Raw genomic sequence first — 22,537 nt, 5'->3', positions numbered from 1 at the left:
GCAGTGCCGCCAGCAGATGGCTCTTGGCTACCGGCCCCATCCAGGGATTGTCTCTGCTGATGTGAGCTGCCTTGCTCAACGTCCTACCTCTTTCTCAGGCAGCTTGTTTCCAATGACTAACCAACGTGTGGGTTTAAACTCGGGACAACGCGGAGGAATCTTCCCAGCTTCAGAGCTCCCAGCTCCCTGCCATGCCTAATCCTGCTTCCTTTCCTTCTCCTCCACAAGTCTTAATTCTAAGAGTACTCTCCAATAAACTTCCTGCACACTGATCTCTCTCTCAGAGTCTGCTCCTAGGAGTACCCGACCTGCAACACCTACCCCCAGTCTCACTCATTTATTGATTCCTTCTGCCAATTTTATTGAGTACCTATTATGTTTCAGCCCAGCAACAAAGGCAGCAGACGGAGTGTGAAGTTAACTGTCCAATGGGTGATCACATCTCCTACCTCTCAGAGAGGTCAGAAGCACCAAGGAGACTCCATCAGCTTCCACCATAAAATCCACAAACTTCCCTGCATCTATGCCCCTCCTCTCCTCCTTCTTTTTGCCTCCATGGAGGAGCTGTGCCCCCTTCCAGGGTCCAGCCTGCCACTGTGCTCTTCGTCCACGCTCTCTCACCAGTATGACCAATCTATCCTTGTTTGCTCAGGACTGTCCAGGTTTTTAAACGGAAAGTCCCACATTCTGGTAAACCCAGCTGGGCAAAGTGAGATTGTTGACCACTCTTATCTCTCATCTTCTTGGGGGACTTCATTTAATTGTTAGTCACACCTCTCTATTCATCATCAACTGCTTGCTCCGTGTCAGCTCCTTCCCATCAGCATTTAAATCTCTCCTATCCCTAAAAATCCTCCCTTGAGCCCTAGATGGTTTTGCTCCATGGATAGAGCATTGGACTGCAGATTGAAGGGTCCCAGTTTCGATTCCAGTCAAGAGCACATACCTCAGTTGCAAGCTCGATCCCTGGCCCTGGTCGAGGTGCAACCAATCGATGTGCCTCTCTCACATCGATGTTTCTCTCTGTCTCTCCCCCTCCCTTCCACTCTCCCTAAAAAAATCAATGGAAAAAATATCCTCAGGTGAGAATTAACAAAAAAATCCTCCCTTAACCTCACATCCCCTTCCAGCTACTACCTCCTTTCTCTGCTCCCTTTGACAGCCAGATGACTTAAAAGAGTTGTTACTATTTTCTCACTTCCTGCTGTGATCTGGCTACGGCCACTCCTCTGAAACTGCTTCTGCCAAGGACACCTGTGACCTCCTTGTTGCAAACTGAGTGAACACTTTTTCGTCTTCATAGAGCTTGGCTTCTGTGCTAGGCCAGATCTTAAAGGCTGGCTCACGTTTAAGGATGGCAAGAATGATGTCTTGGATTTGGTTCAAGGACCTTTTAAAATTCGTCTATATCTGAACCAGCTAATGCCATACCTAGGTGCACAGTGTGTGCAGTGATAAGGGTGTGGGTAAAGGATGTGCCTCCTCTCTGTCTCCTTTGAGCACGGAGGGTTAGTGGTCTTGCCTGTTACAGTGATTATATCCACACAGCTCACAAGAGCAGAGAGCCTGTTGCTTTTCACACCCCCACTCATGTCAGCCCAGAAACTCTTTGGTCACCATAAAAGGCAAAAATTCTGCACCTGGTCCTCACGTCTGGGTTTTAGGTCTTGAAATTCTTTTGGGGCCAGTGCCAGATCAGTCTCCTCTGATCAGCATCTGTGGTGTAGCGCCCAAGGTTTTTCCATTTGTGTCTACTAAAGTAGGCTTGGCCAGGCCCTACCAAGGCCTCTCAGCATCATGGGCTCGGGTGACTCACCTGAAAAATTCTTTTCCCTTGACTTCTGAGAGCCAAGGAACAGCTCCCTTTGCCAGACAAGCTCCACGCCTCCTTCAGACCTCAACTTGCATGTCACGTCCTTCTGAGAGCAGAATCAGTCTCGGCTCCTTGCCTCACCCTGACGCACCTCACCTTTCCCAGCTAATTGTTCAAACCAGAACTGGACCAGGAGGCTCCTAAAGACCCCAACCCCAATCCCACAAGCCCTCCACCACAGTCCCAAACCTCTGGAAGCCATTCTTTAACAGTTTCATTTCTCTTGGGTAGTAGAGATGGCAAGAACACCTTAGTCTTCTTGTAGCTTTACAATAACCTTTGCATAGTTTTCTCATTTTATTCTCACCAAACCTACAGTGCTATCCCATTATACAGAGAGGGCAATTGAGGTCTAGGTAGGTTAATGAAGAGTTTGGGCCAAATCAACCAAGTATACTAGTAAATAGTGATTCTAGTATCTCTTCAAAAATTTTTTATTGATTTTAGAGAAAGAGAGGAAGTGGGGGAGAGACTGGGGATGGAATTCACAATCTTGGCGTATCTGGACAATCTGAGCTATGCTGGAACTCATAATCTTGACATATCTGGACGATCGGAGTTTTGTGGCCAGGTCTGTGACTCTACTATTTTATTTATTTATTTGTTAATCCTCATCCAGGAATATTTTTCCATTAATTTTTAGAGAGAGTGGGAGAGGGAGAGACAAAGAGAGAAACATGGATGTGAGACACACACATTGATTGGTTGTCTCCCACGTGCGTCAGGGCCAGGGATCAAGCCTGCAACCGAGGCACACGCCCTTGATGGGAATCCAACCCGGGCCCCTTCAGTGCACAGGCTGATGCTCTATCCACTGAGCCAAACCGGCTGGGCTGTGACTCTATGTCTTGATGGCAGGTCCACTGAGGGAATTTTGCCTCTTGTTTTCTTGCGTGCCTCAGATCAATTTAATGAAAGTGGTGAGCAGCTGGCTGCTGGCAGCCATCACCCATTTCACCCTAATCAGAGTCATAGAAAGCTCTCTCTTTACATAGGCAGGGGGGTTGTCTCATCCATGGTCTTCTAGGTCAGTAGGAACGGCACAATATTTGCCCCATTTTATAGGCTAGTAAACTGACTCTCAGCCACTAGTGACTGGAATCAGGCAAAACTCTCTCTGACCCCCACAACCTCAGGTGATGGGTATCAGCGAGGTTGGCCCACCAGAATCCAAGCAGCAAGTGGCTGTGGAGGATGGACACGGGGCTACCCACCGATGCCCTAAGGGGTCAACCCTCATTCAACAATCAGTCCGTGACACTCCTAACACGGTCAGAGCCAAGCGGGTGGAATCGTCATTCTCTGCCTCCGCCGGCTTTTCCTCATCAAGGCTGCTCTCGAAATTCATTCTTGGGATGGTCGAGGGGCGGGAAGAAACCCTGGACAGCGGCTCGGATAAGCGGATGCCCACAGGAAAAAACAGGTTTGAAAACGGGTTTGATGTCTCGTTGCTGCAACTGGTGATGAATCCAGTCCCAGGGACGACAGAGACGGGCCGTGCCCCCCATTTCCCCCCAGCCCCGGATCTCAGTTCCGTGCCGACGACTGCCGGTCGGTGTAATCCGTGCAGCCTCGGAGCCTGCCTCGAACCAGCCAGCCCGCAGTTACGGGAAGTGCGCAAGCGCACTGCTGGCAGCGCCGGTCCTTTGTTACTTAGGAAACAGCCAATCAGCGACCCGGGCGTTGACCAATGGGAAGCGCGGATGAACCGACCCGGCTGGTTTGAAAGCGCGGCGCGGGCGGTGGTTTCCTTGGGGGGAAGGGGAGAGTGTGGGGCGCTTTGTCCGGTGGCCCCGGCCTCCGGTTTGCGGCGGAGGGACCCGGTAGCGAGCGGCAACACCAGCGGCAGGGAACCGACGAAGGGTAAGCGCTCCCGCGGCCCCCTGCGCCCAGGTCTGGGACGCTCAGCCCCAGAGGCCGACGGCGGCAGCCCCAGCCCGCCGCCCTCTTTAGAGCGAGATACTAAGGTGCAGCGTGGAGACCTAGCAGGGTCTGTGTGGTCTCCAGGGAACTCTGGGCAGGGTCGGTGCAGGGAGCATGGCGCTTCCTTCCACATCTGCGCAGGAGATCGCGACTCCTCTGCTCAGTTTGTGCGGGACCTCGATGTGTCCGCACATCTGCACGGGGCCCGGCCCTCTGTGCATCCGCTCTGTGAAAGGTCCTCCTGCTCGGGTGCGAGAAAGAATTGGGTCTTCCTGGACACTAGATCTGGAGACCTGGGACCCCCTGCGCATCGGTGTGGAGTAGCTAACACCCTCTGCACACGTCCTTGCGGGAGAACTGATTGCAGAGCTTTGCCCGCGGCCGTAACTTAGATAATGAGTTACTTAGTTATAGAGGTCAAGTTTGAATGAAGGAATGGATGAAAGAACATCTGTATGGTAGAAGACCATGCTTTCTGCTACTGCTCCTAGGATGCCTTCCCTTAGCGTTGACTCTTTAAGGCAGTAAAGTAACTTGGAAAAGATAAAGCCTGGTCTCTGCCACGGAAACAGGGGCTTTTACTGAAGACAGTACTTTTGGCATCGCGGGAAAATGCTGTTTGTCGTGTTAATCCTGATAAGAATGGCTAACGTTTTTTAGCACTTTTTTAGCATGGTTGAATGAACTTAGTTAATTCTCATAGCAACTCTGTTGGATAGATACTAATATTATGTACATGTTACAGATTGGGAAACAGAGAAGTTGAGCCTAGCTCAGAGGAGAAAGTCTACAACATTTTTATGAATGAGCTTCTCCTCCGTGTCACACTGTTTTCTCCAATCTTGTCCCAATTCTACTTTCTCTGCCTCACCACACCCCATGTTTCAACTACCAATGTATCCAGTCCTTTTCTACCTGTTTCATTATTGAATGAAGGTACCTCAGTTTGTTGGTCTTTATATTATCCAACCCAGCTCCATTTATACCTTTTTCAAAAAGAGTATACAAGTGGCATATTTAAAGGTGTTCATAAAAATGGCCTCTATCTGGCCACAAAACAAGTCTAAACAATTATCAGAGTTCAAATCATATTCTCTTTCCACAGGCAATTAGTTAAAACAGTGGTCGGCAAACTCATTAATCAACAGTACAACGATTGAAATTTCTTTTGAGAGCCAAATTTTTTAAACTTAAACTTCTTCTAACGCCACTTCTTCAAAATAGACTCGCCCAGGCCGTGGTATTTTGTGGAAGAGCCACACTCAAGGGGCCAAAGAGCCGCATGTGGCTCGCGAGCCGCAGTTTGCCGACCACGGAGTTAAAAAGACAAAAGAAAGAGAAATTAAACCCATATTTTAGATCTTTTTTAAAAACCCACTTAACTCAGTTAAATGGGATATCATAATCATAATTAAAAGATAATTAGTATGGAACAGGGAAAATACTATTTACAAAACGTGTGGGATGCAGTTAAAGCAATGTCTCTAAGGTAATTTATAGTCTTAAGTGTTTACATTTCAACTTTTCTTAAAAGCTGAAAGTTAGTGAGGCAAATACACAACTTTAATAAGATAGAAGAATATAATAAATGTGTAGGAAATAAAAAGGAGTTAAGAGCAGAAATTAATGAAGTAGAATTTTATTACATAATAGAGGTTTAACTTAGCCAAAATCTGCAATTTTAAAAAGACTAATAAAAAAAGCCAAACCTCTAGCAATAAAGAATCAAAGGAAAATGTTCTTAAGCATGAAAATAAAGACATAACTTCAGTTACTGAGAAATTAAAAGAGAGAGAACAAGTTTAATGGAATACCCTTTTTAACAATGCTTTTGGATGGTTTTCTAGGAAAAAAAACAACTTACCAAAATTGATTTAAGAAGCTCTGAAAATGTTGAACAAACTTGGGGCCATTGAGGAAATTAAATTAGTTTAAAATGTACTAACACACCCATCAAAGACAACAGCCGGCCCATGTGGCTCAGTGGTTGAGCGTTGACCTATGAACCAGAAGATCACAGTTCGATTCCCGGTCAGGGTACATACCTGGGTTGTGGGCTCGATCCCCAGTATGGGGTGTGCAAGAGGCAGCTGATCAATGACTCTCTCTAATAATTGATGTTTCTATCTCTTTTCCCTCTCTCTTCCTCTCGGAAATCAACAACAAACCCTATCACCCTGGCCTGTTTTGCTCAGTGGTTAGAGCATTGGCCTGTGCACTGGAGGGTCTTGGGTTTGATTCTGGTCAAGGGCACATATTTGGGTTGTAGGTTCAATTCCCTGCCCCAGTCGGGGTACGTGTGGGAGGCAACCAAATGATGTGTCTCTCTCACATCTATGTTTCTCTCTCTTCTTTCTCTCTCCCCTTCTCCCCCTCCCACACTCTCTAAAAATCAATGGAAAAAAAAAAATCCTTGGGTTAGAATTAACAGAAAACAAAAACAAACAAAAAAGCAGCCTACCAAACTCAACCAGAAATTTACAAGCAATTAGAAGAAATTATTCTAATCTTATACAAACTACCCCCCCAAAATAAAAACCAAGAAAACATTTCCAGTCTATGTTGTGATACTAAAAATAAGACAAAGAAAATGATAAGCCAATCTCTTTTATAAATGTAGTTGTAAAAAAGTCTTAAATATTAACAATCAGAAGCCAGCAATGTGTATTAAAAATACATTATGACCAAATTGGGTTTATCCCAGGAATATGAGAATGGTTTAACATTAGAAAATCTATTAATACAATTTACATAACTATAGATTAAAGGAGAAAACATATTCTATTAGGCACAGAAATAGAATTCAATAAAACTCAACACCCATTCATGATTTTCTTTTTTAATTTGGTAAACTAGAAATAGAGGTAAATTTTCTTAAACCAACAACAAGTGGAATAATAGGAGCATTCCTTATAAAATCAGCAAAGAGACAAGATTGTTCACTCTTGTTGCCTCTATTCAATAGTGTAGCAGAGATCCTAGCCATAACTATAAGACAAGAGAAATAAATAAAAGTAAAATTAGGAACAAGCAAAATTGTCATCAGTTACGCCTTATGATTGCTTATTAAACACACACACACAAGAACACAGCTCTTCTCTTCACAACCGGCCATAGAAAGAACCAGTGGTCTTTGGACGTTGCCCTGTAGGTACCAGGGTGAGGGGAGGCAGAAGCCACAAAAGCACAGCTACAGGGCAGAATGGTCTGGTACAGAGTATTGATTGCCTCTGCTGACAGTCTGAACAAGGTCAAGTTCTGACCTTGCTATTTTTCATCCATGTGACAAATTCCTTACTGAGCCTATGTTTTCTTTGTGGAGTTGGGATGTAACTACAGAATGCGAGTGTTGTGACAGTTAAATGACACCCTTTGTAAGGCATTTAGCATAGGGCCTGATACACAGTAAGCACTCAATAAATGTTAGCTGTAATAGTAATTACTTTTAGACTTTTGGATTCAGATTGTGCCCTTCTCTGGCCTGTATTCACCCACAGGATAGGTATTCTACAGCCTTCACTGCATGCTGGGTCTGGTGCCTAGGCATCTGGGGTGCACAGATCGTATCAGAAGAGGGTTCTGCTCTTTTGGAGCTTAAGGACAAGAAACACAAGTGTGTGCGAGTTGTGAAGGAGCAATGAAGGGGACCACAGCAATCGCTATAAAAATAGAATATCCAAGGGCTAGGCACCGCCTGCCTTCCCAGCTCTCCATGTCTGCAGGCGGATCCCCTCCAGTCCTCAAGGGGCTTCTGAGGAGTTTGGTCTTGTTCTGCTCGTCCCTTTGAGCGGGCAGAGGAAGCTATCCTGAAAACAACTGAATCCTGGCTTCCCATTCCCAGCTCGGCAGTGAACTAGCCTCTGGGTTTTAATGAGCTGCCCTGGGTTAGAAACAGGACGTGACTGCGGCTGGCTCAGAACCCTGAAGATCTTATTAAAGAATCATCTCCCTCGTACTTTGGGCTGAAATGCTCTTTCCAACTGAGGATCAAAGCAAACTTGACAAACGTTCTCTCATTAATCTCCCCATCCCCCTGGGGCGGGAGCAGATCGGTAGCTGTTCTCTCTGGCTCTCAAAGCGGGGGAGCAGGATGTGATGTGGCTGGTGGAAAGACCTCCCAACAGTCAGGTGCAGAGCACAGGACCAGGACCCCCGTGTCCTAGCTGCAGCCATGCCCAGTGTCACCCCCAGCCCCAGCCCGTGCCCCTAGCGCTGTTTCAGAAAGAAGGAAAACATCTCATTAGGCAAACAGCCTGCCTCACTGGCCCTCAGGAAGCGGAGAGGGGAGAACTGTAAAGGTTACACGCTCTCCGCTGCCAGTGCCCTTTTTAATTTCCTGCTTAGAATGTTCGGCTGCTCTGTCGCTCCTCCTCAGCTGAAACCCTCCCTGTGGGGAGCTGGGACTGCCATTAAGGCAGCCAGTGCAGACCCAGACCGTGGGGCCGAGCACCCTCTGCCTTCTCCTCCCTGGGTGAAGGGTGATTATGGGGATGGAGATGCGAGGATGGGAGACAGGAATTCTCTCTGAGTGTTGAAAATTAGGTGCAGTCCATATAGCTGGAAGTGTTTGCATAATACATTATGCTAGTTACATAAAAGAGATTGTAATTATTACAAAACATAAGGGACTATTACCACAATGTGACCAGGGAAGCATAATATATAATAGCATTCATTGTAAGGCTGTATGCAGACTCTGCAGTCAAGACTGCCTGGGTTGGAACAAGGCTTCATTACTAGATTGGGATCTTGGGCAAGTTGCTTAACCCCCTCAGTCTCAATTTGCTCATTGAAAAATGAGTATAAGAATAGTGTGTGGGGGGGGGGGAGGAGCGGGGAGCAAAAAAAAAAAATAGTATCTGTTTGTGGGATTGATATGGAGATGAAAAGAGATTCTACTCGTAAATTGCTTAAACAGCCCCTCATCTAGTGAGTAGGCAGTTGCAGTCCAATTGCTGGAACAAGAAAAAAATTATACACATGCAAAAAGATTATTATTGGCCAGGCCGGTGTGGATCAGTGGTTGAGCGATGACCCATAAACCCAGGAGGTCACAGTTCAATTCCTGGTCAGGGCACATGCCGGGGTTGCAGGCTCAATCCCCAGTAGGGGCTGTGCAGAAGGCAGCCGATCAATGATTCTCATCATTGATGTTTCTATCTCCTCCCTTCATATATGTATATGAAAAAAAAATAAAATATATATATATATATGTTATTATTAGCTGATATCTTGTTTTGTATAGGGAGAAATTAAGAAGTTTGGAGGGCGACAGGAGTTTCAAATCAGCTCAATTCTGCCTCATTCTCCCCCCCCCCACACCCTCCCACAAAAAAACAAACAAACAAACAAAAAAAACATGAGTTCTTTGCTGTAGTATTAGGTAGAAATTCCAGTTTCCTTTCCTGAATGACCTTGATCCTGTCAGCGGAACCTGGAAAAGCACTCATCTGTTCATCTTCCCCAGGAACAGCCCCTTATTCCTGTTAACATATTCCTAGAGTTGGGTTGAACTTTTCCAGGATATCTGTGACTCCTGCAATGCAAAAATCCCATCCCTACCCTTGGTAGGCTGGCTTGAAGGAGAAATGAGAAAACCAAGGAGAGAGGTCTGAGGGGAATACGAGAGGGAATAAGCAAATAAGTGTTTGGAATTATTGCCAGGTCAACATTAGGAAATCTGTTCATGTCACCCTCTACATTAACAAATTGAAGGAGAAACACTGTGATTATCTCAGCTAGTGCCAAAAAAGCATCTGATAAAATTTAACACCCATTCCTAATGGACAGTGAAGGGTGGGGAACTAAATATAGAAGAGCTAAAAATAGAAAATCACTGTCATTATTTGCAAACTATACCATCATTTAATTGAAAAACCTAAGAGAATCAATGACAGTCTATTAGAACTAATAAGGGAGTTCAGTAATGTGGCCAGATACAAGATCTGCATACTGAAATTGGTTTCTTTCCTATATTCTGGCAAAACGAATTAGAAAATGCAATTTTTAAAAGAGCCTATTCACAATATAATAAAGACTATACAATAACTGGTAATAAGCCTGTCAAGAAATACACAAAACTCAAATGAAGAAAACTATAAAATTTTACTGAGGATTATAAAGTTGTGAATAATGAAAAGAGATACTATGTTCCTAGATGAGAAGACTTAATATTATGAAGATGCCAATTCTCTTCATATTAACCTATAAATTCAAAGTACTCCAATTAAAGTCTTAGCAGGATTTTTCATAGAATTCTATAAGCTGATTCTAAAATTATATGGCAGACAAGATGCTTAAGAATAGCCAAGAAAAAGAACAATGAGGTGAGATATTATAGAACCACAATAATTACAACAGTGAGTTACTGGGAAAGGAATAGATGCATCAGCAGAACAGGATGGAGAGTCCACAAACAAATTCATGTTCATAGGAGAATTTAGTTATGTTAAATGTGGCACTTGAAATTGGTAGAGAAAGAATGAACTATTTAGCCCTGGCAGGGTAGCTCAGTTGGTTAGAGAATTGTCCTGATACACCAAGGTTGCGAGTTCAATTTCTGGTCAGGGCACATACAAGAATCAACCAATGAATGTATAAATTAGTGGAGTGGCAGGTCGATGTCTCTCTCTCTCTCTCTCTCTCTCTCTCTTCCTCTCTCTCTCTCTCTCTCTTCCTCTCTCTCTCTCTCTCTTTTCCTCTCTCTCCCTCTCTCCCTCTCTCTCTCTCTCTCATAAATCCAACTTCATAAATACCTAAATTTTAAAAATAAAATGTATTAGATAGAAATATAATAGAAGTATTTATTACCTTGGGGAAGGAATGTCTTCTTAAATATGACAAAATCATAAAAGAAAATTTGACACAATAGACGATTTAAAAATTTAAAGCTTCAGCATGGTCAGGGTAGGGTTTTTTCTAAGAATGCATGGTTGGTTTGATACCAGGAATACTATCAAGTAATTTACTACTTCAACAAAATAAAGGAGAAGAGACATATTAGGAAATGCTGAAAGAGCATTGGGTAAAATTTTAGACCTTTCTAATAACCACTCTAAGTAAAATAAGAATAGAAAAAATTACTACTATGATAATGACTATATATCCAAAAATAATTTCTAAGTAGTGAAACACTAAAGCCATTTCCCTGAAAATAAAAAACAAGACAGAGATGCTCATTGTCATCATTATTATTCAACATTGTTGTGGAAGTTCTAGGGATTGCAATAGACAGGAAATAAAATATTTGGTATAAATATAGAGAAAAAAGGTTAAAAAATTATTTTCTTTTCTGATATATAATTGCATACTCTGAAAAACCCAATAAACCCTAATTTAAAAAAACACACACAAGTGGAACTAATAAGAGAGTTTGAGGATGGTGGTTATAAGGCAGATGTATAAAAATCAATCGTGTTTCTCCATACTAGCAATTGCCACCTGGAAATAGAGATGGGGGAAGCTGTTCCATTCATAAGAGTAATTAAGTCCATAAAGTTCTCGGGAATTACATTAAAAGGGCAATTACAGAGCTATCTGAAGAGAAAGAAAACGATAAAATCTTATTGAGGGACATAAAAAATATCTGAACAAATAGAAAGGCAAGAGCCATGTTTTTGCATGAAAAGGTTTAATATAAAATAAATATGTAAATGTAGTACCATTCCAGTTTTAATTCCAATAAGGTGTTTTTTTTGTTGTTGTGGGGGGAGGAATGGGATGTGTTCTGGGTTGGGGATGGAATTGATAACATTTTCTTATAGTCAAATAGAACAATAAATGTCTGACTATAGCCAAGAAAATCATGAAAAAGAAAGACTAGTGGAGGGGGAGGGTGGTCTTGCCTTACTAGATGAAAAGCATACTGTAAAAGAATGGGATGGAAACGGTGTGGTGTTAGCACAAGAACAGACAGATTAGTGGAACGTGACAGAAAGCCCAGCAATAGGCCTCTGAAAAAAACAGTCATTTGGATATGACAAACATGGTGTCTCAAGTGGGAAAGAGATATTTACTAATAATTGGTGCTGGCACCAATATTCTTATTCTCTGGAGGTATAAAACAGAGATCAGCTGTCGGGGTCGGGGTGGAAGGAGGCCTGGAATGCTGGACCGAGGGGGCACGCCTCCCTTCCTGGTCACGTCCTCTGTAGCCTGGGGTCGGGTTGGTCCTCATATCCATTGTGTCCCTGCCCAGGTGTTGCCATGGTGATGGCAGTGGAGGACAGCGCGGTGCAGGTTGTGGTTCGGGTTCGACCCCCGACCCCCCGGGAGCTAGAGAGCCAGCGGAGGCCCGTGATTCAGGTGGTGGATGAGCGGGTGCTGGTGTTTGACCCTGAAGAGCCCGACGGGGGCTTCCTTGGCCTGAAGTGGGGCAGCGTCCACGAGGGCCCCAAGAAGAAGGGCAAAGACCTGACGTTTGTGTTTGACCGGGTCTTCGGCGAGGCGGCCACCCAGCAGGATGTCTTCCAGCACACCACCCACAGCGTCCTGGACAGCTTCCTCCAGGGCTACAACTGCTCCGGTGAGGGTCCGGGCGGGGACGGGGAGAGGCCTGCTTGGTAGCTGCCTGGCCTCCCTGCTCCCCTCTCAGGGCTTTACGTGCCTCTGACGGGGGTCCCCTCCCCCTCAGCTGGGCCCTTGCATTCTCTGTGGGTCCCCCATTCATCCTTCTCCTGTGTGCGAGGTACTCTCCTGGGCCCTGGGATACAGCAGCAGATCAGACAGACATGGTTCCTGTCCTCTTGATACTTACAGTGTGTGTGTGTGTGGGGGGGGGGCCGGGGGCAGGGGGAGACACTAATCAAAATCACACTCACAAGTGTGTGGTTCTAAACTGAGGTAAGTGATGGAAGGGAGCGAGCCCTGGGCCTTCAGCAGAGGAGAGGGCATCCCCACCATGGAGACCCCTTTGCCCTAGAATTGGCAGACCTGTAGGAAAGCCGGGACGTAGATGTGGGGATCCCAAGCTGCAGTGCAAACATGGGGCAGGGTGTGAGTGATTGGAAGCAGGTGGAAGGCAAAGGAAGGGGCTTGGGGAGGGAAGGGTGAGCTGGGTGGAAATGCACAGGGGGAGCCGCTAGAGAAGGTGGGTCTGGCCCTGCCACCACCCTCCTCCCCACTCTGTCCCCTGCAGTGTTCGCCTATGGGGCCACGGGGGCCGGGAAGACACACACCATGCTGGGAAGAGAGGGGGACCCCGGCATCATGTACCTGACCACCATGGAACTGTACAGGCGGCTGGAGGCCCGCCAGGAGGAGAAGCGATTCGAGGTGCTCATCAGCTACCAGGAGGTAGGGCTGTCCGCTCCCTGGGACGGGGCGGCCCCTCCCTCGTTCTCACAACCACCTCAAGAGGGAGTGGAGTTGGGGAGACGGTGGGAGGAAGTGGGCAGGTGGGGGCCCAGTGAGAGCCCAGCGGACAGAAGCAGCTCAGAGAGAGACTACGTGTGAACTAAACCTGCTCTGTCACTTCACGCCACCCCAGCCCGCAGAATGCCGCTCCCCTCTGGTGTGTGTCATGTTTCCCGTGCCCAGAAGCTCAGCCCTCCCAGCCCCTCGGGGACAGGTTTCCGGAGGGGCCCTGTCCCTCAGGTCTCTCCCTTGCTTCCTTTCTCCTCAGGTGTACAATGAGCAGATCCACGACCTCCTGGAGCCCAAGGGACCCCTCGCCATCCGTGAAGATCCCGACAAGGGGGTGGTGGTACAAGGACTTTCCTTCCACCAGGTGTGACCTTGGGCTCGGGTGGCACGAACAGTCCCATTGGTCCTGCGAAGTTCCCTCACCAGGCAGTTTAGGTCTGCCCCGTAGCCCATGGCGGTGCTGGTGACTTGGGTTCTGAAGATCAGCCCTCCTGCTGGGGGAAACCACAGCTCCCTTCCCGGTCATCTCCTCTGTAGCCAACCTCAGCTGAGCAGCTGCTGGAGATGCTGACCAGGGGGAACCGTAACCGCACACAGCACCCCACGGACGCCAACGCTACTTCCTCCCGCTCCCATGCCATCTTCCAGGTGAGAGGGGTCATGGGTCGGAGCCTGAAGGCGGGGCTCCTGAGGCCCAGCTCCCCCCTCACCCCTGCCCTCTGCCCCCAGATCTTCGTGAAGCAGCAGGACCGGGTTCCAGGTCTGACGCAGGCCCTTCAGGTGGCCAAGATGAGCCTGATTGACCTGGCTGGCTCGGAGCGGGCGTCCAGCACCCACGCGAAGGGGGAGCGGCTGCGGGAGGGCGCCAACATCAACCGCTCCCTGCTGGCCCTCATCAACGTCCTCAATGCCCTGGCCGATGCAAAGGTGAGGCTGCACAGACCCAGGGTTCCCCACAGGACAGCCACTGGGTGCCCAAAGCCAAGGGTTCCTCCCCTCAGCCCTGGGGCCAGAGGCTGCCAGGTCCCAGCCTGGGTCTGCCTGGTCCAGCCCCCTCACCCCAGGCCCGCTCGCTGCCCCCCAGGGTCGCAAGTCTCATGTGCCCTACCGGGACAGCAAGCTGACCCGACTGCTCAAGGACTCCATCGGGGGCAACTGCCGCACAGTGATGATTGCTGCCATCAGCCCCTCGAGCCTGACGTATGAGGACACTTACAACACCCTCAAGTATGCCGACCGGGCCAAGGAGATCAAACTTTCGGTGCGTGCAGCCTGACCTGGGGGGAGGAGGAAGGGGCAGGACCCACCGGCTTCCTCCGGTGCGTGGAACAAGGATTCCCCCCAGGCAGAGGGAAGACTTTCCCGAGCCTCTGTCCTCAGGGAAACTGGCAGAAGTGACCCGGTCCCTGTCCTTGGGACGACCTCGGGTGGGGGAGAGGCAGGATGGTCTCCAGGACTTGAAAAAAGAGTAAGATACGGCATCGGACGACTGAGGCAGAATCGTCTCAAGAGGGAGGCAACAGGAGGGCGAGGCTGAGTATTGGCCAGTGATCTGTCTCAGACCTGCTTTTAGCAGCAAAACAACAAAAACACCAACACGTAACACAGAAAAGGGCAGAGCTGCTCTGCTTTCCCCTGCCGCCTCCAGGGAGCTCTAGCTCGCCCGGGGCTGCCTGGTGAGTGCGTGACTCAGGCGGTCAGGGGTCTGGGGTTCAAGGGCAACCTCTGCCCCCTGCTGTGGTCTCAGGCAAGCCACTGACCTTCCCAAGTCTGTTTCCCTCGTTGTGAGTGTGAGTCACGGGAATGTGAGTGAGGTGCCTGGCACAATGCCTGGCCTTCTGCTGTGGTGGCTTACAGCTACTTTGAGTGACCCAACAGATCTCTCCCCTGTGTCCCCGTCTCAGCTGAAGAGCAATGTGGTCAGCCTGGACTGTCACATCAGCCAGTACGCCACTGTCTGCCAGCAGCTCCAGGCTGAGGTGAGGAGCCCACCTGGGGAGCATGGCTGGGAGGCAGGGCTCCCCGGCGCGGTGGGGTGGGGGGCAGGAGAACGAGAGACCGGAGCATGGGGGTGTGGCCGGGACTCGATGCCGGGGGGAGGGGGCAGCCCCCGCCTCCTTTGCTCACTTGGGACTCTGAGGAACTGGCTGTTTGGGTTCCAGGTGGCCAGTCTGAGGGAGAAGCTTCGAATGTATGAGGCGGGAGCCCAGGCCCCACAACAGGACCTCCCACAGCCCCCCAAATCGGGCCCTCCACAACCACCGTGAGTTCTGTGGCCCATACCTGCCTCATCCTTCAGTTCGGCAGGGAAAGTCCCCCTTCTCCAGCTTCTGGAGGGCGCGGACTCCTTGCTTCTGTTCTGACACCCAGAGCTAGGGGTTCCCACCCAGTGCCCAGCACACTGACTGGCACCCAGAATGCTCTGTGTCAAATGAGCAAATGATACCCCAGCCTGTACAGGCAGCGTCTACTATTCAAAAGAAGGTACAGTTAAGAGGTTGGTGTCATTGTTTCCTAAACCAGAAAACTTCTGGCTCCTTCTGCCCCCCTCAGCTACCGCTCACTTGTTACCCAAGCATCCATCCTTATGGGCTCTGTACCACCTGCCCCCTCCCTGCTTTCCCCACCTGCCCCTGCTTCCCGCCCCTAAACCTCTCATTTCCCCCTTAGCCTTTCCAGCTCCTCCCCACCATCTCATCTTCCCAGCCAGCCCTGCACCCCAGAGCTCCCCCCAGGGTCTGCTGTCCTTCAAGAGGAAGGCCTGGGGACAGAGGCCCAGGTGGAGAGGGTCAGGGAAGGGAACTCTTCAGACCAGGAGCAGCCCTCGGAGGACAAAGACAAAGGCCCGGCCGAGGAGGTAGGACTTCGAGCTGGTGGGATATTCGAGGAAATCCCTTTCCGACTCATGGAGTCCCCTCAGGCCCAGGTTCTCTACCTGGAGGTCACGTGTGAGTCATTGGAGGCTTTCGGGTCCTGTCTGAGGAGAGCTGTTCTGTCGGGTCCTGTGTGTCTGGAAGTGAGGAGGGTGTGCTACCATCCGGAGAGCAGGCAGGGAGGGTGGAGACGGGGAGGAAGAAAAGGCAGACGAGGCCTGGACATTCCAGGAGCTGCCATCCCCTCTCTCGGAAGGGGGAAGGTTTCAGAAGCTGCGTACATAGGGAGGGAGGTCATCCCGGGCCCGCTACCGATGGCTTCCTTCCTCGTCAGGTTCCCGTCCAGGTGTCAGGACCGAGCCTCCGACAGTCACTGCTGGAGTCCCCGGGCCTGACCCTGGAGGCCAAGCAAGTCGTGGGCCACCTCTCGCCACAGAACCTGGAAAGGGACCGTTCTAAGCAGTAGGTATCCTCTTACTCTTCTCTGGAGTCCAGGGCGGGAGAAGATGGGTCCCAGCCTCCTGGGGTGGGAGTTGGTGCTAAGTCACAAAAGCTCTGGTTCTGCTCTAGTTAAGAGTCAGATTTTCTCAGCAATGTCCATTATCGGCATTTTTAAAAAATTTAATAAATTTTTATTGATTTCAGAGAGGAAGGGGGGGAGAGAGAGAGAGAAACATCCATGATGAGAGAGAATCATTGATTGGCTGCCTCCTGCACGCCCCACACTGGGGATCGAGCCTGCAACCCAGGCATGTGCCTTGACCGGGAATCGAACCGTGACCTCCTGGTTCCTCCTGGTCGATGCTCAACCACTGAGCCAAGCTGGCCGGCCATTATCTGCTTTTATCAACTTGATATTATCACCTATTCTATTTATTTATCCTCTCTCTGTTTACACCTCCACATAGCTGGCAGCCCAACAAAAGGGAAGCAAAACACCGAATTCCATCGGGATAGCTGGCAAGCACCGGGTTAGGGCAGGGCCCCCGGGTTAGTGCTTTGCTTTCCAGTCTGAGGGCCAAGCTGCCCGTCCTCAGCAAGGAGGGAGCTGCCACGAGAAGTCAGGTGGCAGGCTGAGGGGGGGGGGGGGGGGGCAGCCTTCCTGAGTCAGGTGTTTCTCACGTCGTCTCATCCACAGACTGCTGCAGCTGTTTCTTCTCAGAAGTAAATACACACCACCACCCAAAGCCAGCGAGATAGATTTCAGACCATTATTTCTGTGCTTAATAGAGAGGTGCTGCTAATATTTTTTCCCTTGGCCCCCAGAACATAAATCCCCTGCCACTTAGCTCTGCTGCTGCCAGCCCCACTCTGCCCTCCCCAGCATGCTTCATGCTAGGCAATGTATTTAAAGCTCTCAGACAGAAGGGCCTGTTTAATTTTATTTCTTGTTGGGGAGTGTCTGTTTCCAGCTCAGCAAAAATGCTGCAGCCTGAATAATCAGCAGCTTATTATCTGCCTCCTGCTGCTGACTCCCCGGGGCCCAGCAGTGGCTGGGACGCACCGGCGCGACGTCCCCTCGAGCCCAGGGAACAACCGCAGGCTCCCACTTGTAACGCAGGGCCTCTCTGCCTGGTGACCGCCATTGCGAGGAGCCGGGACACCCGGGTTCTCGCTTCTGCCATGCTTCTGGCCTTGTGGCTCCTGACAGGTTGCTTCAGTCGTGGCTGTGATTTGGGGATCATAGCCCTCATCATCCTCCCCTACTTCTTTGAGCTCAAGTGCTAATAAAATGTGACAGAAGACCCCAAGGGTTAGGGGTTGCAGAACATTCTTGATCGCCTCCGTACTTGGAAAAACCGTTAACAATCAGATCGTCGAAAATAATTTCTCTTTGTCTTTAGACTTTAGGATCCGAGACCACCAGGGTACGGAGTCAATCTTAGATTTTCCAGTTCAGTGGTTTTCAGAATTTTTATTGCTGCAGAGTCCTTCAAATGAAATCTCACGCTGACGTCTAATATGGAGAACGGATAAGGCAGAGTTGCTCCATTTAAAATGTCCTCAGATGGGTTTCTTCCAATCTAATTGGAAAACCCCTGACATAGACCAAGTGTCCATTTGTCAGATGGGGCACTGAGGCGCTTGCCCGGGGCCACACAACTACAGCGAGAGGGATGGGGCCAGACCTGCTCATCTGACATCTAGCCAGTACCTTTCTCCCAAGCACCCACTTTCCTGAGTAGTCTAATCTTTATACTAGTGTGTGTGGCTCAGGCGGATATGGAGTGAGTTTCCGCTGTGTCCTTTTTAATTTATATCCTGCCTTCTTTCAAAAAGGCCTGGAGCCTGCTTTAGAAAATGAGCTTGGCTTCCCTGAGCGCACACTGAGGGCAGAGGAGGAGGCTCAGAGGTGTCCGGGCAGGTAGGAGATTATGCTACCTGAGGATAAATTATTGGCCATGAATAATCCCCACCGAGATAATTGTGTTTTCTCTTTTATCGTAGGTGTGCCTGACAGAAAGGAAATTTGCTTTATTAGAATCTAAATTTACAACATCAATAATCGCATTACGCTCATAATTTCCCTTAAGTAGCCCCTCAGTGCATGTGAAGTATGCATTGATTCACGCGTAGTCTTCCAGCATCCCAGCCCTGCGATAGAAAGCACAGACTGAAGGCATTTTTAGGGGTCCTCTCAGCACCCAGATCCCACAGCCTACCTTAGTTAATCTCCTCATATCCTAACAAGGTAGATGGCATTATTTCCGCTTTACAGGAAACAATAGTTAGCTAACTTTATAGTGCTCACTCTTGAGTACATATGCCAGGTGTGTGTTTTTGTTGTTGTTTTTATTGATTTCAGAGAGGAGAGAGAGAGAGAGAGAAACATCAGTGACACGAGAGAATCATTGATTGGCTGCCTCCTGCTTGTTCCACACTGGAAATCGAGCCCACAACCCGGGCATGTGCCCTGACCAGGAATCAAACCGTGACTTCCTGGTTCCTAGGTCGACGCTCAACCACTGAGCCACACCGGCTGGGCACCAAGTAGTCTTTAAACACTCTCTGTATAAAATAATTCATTTCATCTTCCCAACAATCTAATGAGGTGGGTTATCCCTATTTAAAAGAAGTGGAGACTGAGGGTAAGCAGTGATCCCAGCTCAGCAGGTGGGAAGGGTGGAACAGGGGTTTGGGCTGCCAGGCTGGCAGTCTGACTTGAGCCTGGCTCTTCACCGCTACCTTTCATTGCCCTTCCGGTAAAAGAACTTATTCAAGATCACTGCACCTGCTGAGTCCAAGGCCACGTAGCACCCTTTCCCCATTTCCCAGGTCACTGTCTTTGTCGGGAGGCAGGTCTAGGTGGGTGAAGCCTCTCACCATTACCTGTGACCATCTCTGCCAACCCTGGTCTTCAGCAAGGATGTGGCACAGTGGGAGCCATGGCTGGGAGGGTGGGGGCAGGCAGCCCTCCTGTGCTCCTCCCCACACCTGGAGCAGTGGGGCCAGGTGCGTGGCAGAGAGGCCCCTGGCCAGCCGGGTCCGAGTAGGACGGGCATCCCCTTCTCTCTGTTCCAGGTTGGTGCTGAAGGTGCTGTGCCTGGCCCAGCGGCAATACTCCCTGCTCCAAGCAGCCAACCTCCTGACCCCTGACATGATCGCAGAGTTTGAGACCCTGCAGCAGCTGGTGCGAGAGGAAGAACCTGGGCCTGGAACAGTGGCCTCCAGGACTCCTAGCCCAGCCAGGGAGGCACCTCTGGCTCAGGAGCTGTGTTCAGAGTCAAGTGAGTCTCGCCCCTGCTCTGCCTCTGCCTCTTGGTGCCGTCTCCAAAGCCAGCTGGTGCCGAGGGTGCCGTCTCCAAAGCCAGCTGGGGCTTCAGGTGCTGGGATAGGACCTCTGGGGTCATAGGGTATGCAGAGAGGCCCCAGGAGTCCTGACAGAGCTGAGGAGTTAGGGACTCCTGCATATCTCCCATGTCTCTCTCCCCAAATTCTAGAAACTTTACTTTCTTCTGCTCAGTCCCTGATCTCCTCTCAACACCCTCCTTCTCTGTACCCAGAGCTTCCAAGATACTCTGGCCCTGTGACCCGGACCATGGCAAGGCAACTGAGTGGCCTCGTGCACAGTCTGGGGGCGCCACCTGGGCCTGACGGCGCCTCTGCCCAGGCATCTCTGCAGTCGGTGGAGAAGAAGAGAAGAAGGAGACGGAGCCCCTCAGAGCAGGACGGTCACCAAGCCCCAAGGCTGGGGACCAAGCGCCAGCACCAGTCCTTCCTGCCCTGCCTGCGAAGGGGGTCCCTGCCTGAGACTCAGCCTTCCCTCGGACCCACCACCCCCAAAAAGGGAAGGGTCTCCTCCCCCTGCCACTCCCCTCGCTTCTGCCCAGCCACAGTCATCAAAAGCCGGGTGCCGCTGGGCCCTTCTGCCCTGCAGAACTGCTCCACCCCGGTGGCCCTGCCTGCTCGGAACCTCAACATCACCTTTGATCTCTCCGAGGAGCCCCCCTCAAAGCTGGGTTTCCATGAATGCGCTGGCTGGGAAAATGTGCCCCCGAACCGGCTGGATCAGCCCTTCATCCCCAGGTGAGTCTCCCCTCCTGCGTTCCTCCCAGCCCTCCCAGCAGGGAGCCGGGGGTCAGCGAGGGACAGTGGTGCTGCCTGGAGGAGTGAAACAGCCCAGCTCTTGGAGCCTGGACGTTCACTGTCTCTTTCCCTTTGGTCTGACCAGGTCACTCCCCGGGCCCAGCAGGGCAGAGCACACAGTTTCGGGGAGCCATTGCTACTCTCAGGGGCCCTGCCTTGTCTGTTTATTTCAAGGCTGCCGGCTCTGCTGGTTTGGGGCACGCCATGAGTAGCTACAGAGGGGGCCCCCACCTGGGGAGGGTGAGCAGGGAGCAGGAATTCACGAGGGCAGTCCAGCCCTCTCTCTTCCTCTGCATCGCTTGGGTCCTCTGCCCCGATTGGAGTTCCGTGTGCCCCTGAGAAATACTTCCATCTGCCGCTGCCGCCCCCAGATTTTACCGTCTAGCCTAGCATGTGGAACCAGGAGGGGGATCCCCAGAAAACGTTCTTCAGCGTTTTTCAGAGAAGATGCAACTCTTACCCGCACCTTCCACCACATGTGAGCGTAGGGGGACAGCAACCAGCTCAGGACAGTCCAAGGGCAAGAACACGTGGCCGACGCCTGGACGTCTGAGGCCCAGGGCGGCAGGCCGCCCGCCGCACCCCCACCTCTCCCACAGCCCGAACCACCGCTCAGCAACAAGCTCCAGGCGGGCAGGTGGAAGGGTGAAATGGTTTGAACTCCAGTTCCCTGGACACACCAGAAACTGACACCTGGATGTTCTCCCAGAACAGACCTGTCACTCAGCTGTCAGCCCAGGCCGAGAGGCGGGGAGAAGAACCCGCCGCTTAGTGGGAAGAAGCCTCAGAGGTCGTCCTGTCCAGCCTCTCCCCACCCCCCAAGCCGGGGCCGGAGGAAGGAGGCGCTGCAGCCTTTCCTGTTTCCCTCCTGACCTGCCTCCCTTCCTCTCTCCCCTCCCTCAGTGGACCCGTGCCCCTGTTCACCACGAAGGGCCCCAAGCCAGCATCTTCCTTCCCTGAGACCTCAGCCCGCAAGAAGAGGCGCGTTGTGAGGTGAGGCTGGGGAGGTGTTGGGGGAGAGAAGCTTTCACCAGGGCGGTGGATGCCTGGGCCAACTGCAGGCCCCCATGTGCCTGGACCCCTTGGAGCCAGCAGCAGGAGTCCCGTGAGCAGGGCCAGCGGCTGGATCTGGCTGAGGTTCCCTTGGCCCCTGCTGTTACAGGGTTATACTAGAGGTGAAGGGTAGCTGCCTTCTTTGGTTCAAGGCCTCAGGCCCCCTCTTCATGAGAGAGGCGTTTAATGTTCGCTGGTTAATCCAGGGAATGGACAACTCAGCCCCTCACCTCTGCTTCCCTCCCAAACCCCACAAAGCTCCCCGCCCCCACCCCTCTCACACCCTCAGATCTGGCCTTGGAAGTACTTGTTGGTGCTCAAGTCTTGGTGTCCAGGTCCACCCACCCATCCCCACCTGTAGTCCAGTGGGCACAGCTGTGACCTTCCGACCTTCCCTCCTTCCTTCCTGCCCTCAGTTCCTCCATCTCCCGCCGCAGCCGCATCGCCCGCCTCCCCAGCAGCACCTTGAAGAGGCTCGCGGAGTCCCTCACTGCCCCAGGTGACTAGCATTGGGAACAGATGGTCTCAGCCACCGTGACAGATGAAAACAGGAAGTAGGAAGTGACAAGGTGGGCAGAGACCCGAGGACCTGGGAGTACTTCCGAGCATCGCAGGAATCCTGATGAGAGATGGGAGATGGATGGAAGAGAACAGTGGGACCGAGCCTTACTTGTCTCCTTCCTCCCTGCCTCCCCCACCACTGGCCTGCAGAGCCCCCTCCAGTCCCCACAGCCCTGACAACCTTCGGAGCCAGAGGGAACTGATGAGGGTTAGGGAAGTGCTGTCAGCCGGGAGATGCATTGCCAAGGTGTCCTGACCGCTGTCCCCTCTTGGATCCTGGAGCAGCCTGCACCAGGAGCCCTGA

General features: G+C 50.7%; 1 protein-coding gene across 1 annotated transcript; it reads left to right on the top strand.

Moving 5' to 3' along the window:
- Positions 1-12,001: 12,001 nt before the first annotated feature.
- Positions 12,002-22,450, top strand: KIF18B (kinesin family member 18B). Its single transcript, XM_054709504.1, has 14 exons — positions 12,002-12,320; positions 12,933-13,090; positions 13,419-13,523; positions 13,697-13,807; positions 13,889-14,086; positions 14,244-14,420; positions 15,064-15,138; positions 15,322-15,422; positions 15,830-16,016; positions 16,367-16,494; positions 19,555-19,760; positions 20,037-20,559; positions 21,523-21,612; positions 22,089-22,450. The coding sequence occupies exons 1-14, from the start codon at positions 12,002-12,004 to the stop codon at positions 22,177-22,179; spliced, it is 2,469 nt and encodes an 822-aa protein (XP_054565479.1). The 3' UTR covers positions 22,180-22,450.
- Positions 22,451-22,537: the final 87 nt, after the last annotated feature.

The sequence above is a fragment of the Eptesicus fuscus genome, chromosome 20, assembly GCF_027574615.1.
Source record: "Eptesicus fuscus isolate TK198812 chromosome 20, DD_ASM_mEF_20220401, whole genome shotgun sequence".
Taxonomy (NCBI): domain Eukaryota; kingdom Metazoa; phylum Chordata; class Mammalia; order Chiroptera; family Vespertilionidae; genus Eptesicus; species Eptesicus fuscus.
Note: the sequence above shows the minus strand (reverse complement) of the source record. Positions and strands in the feature narration are given on the sequence as shown.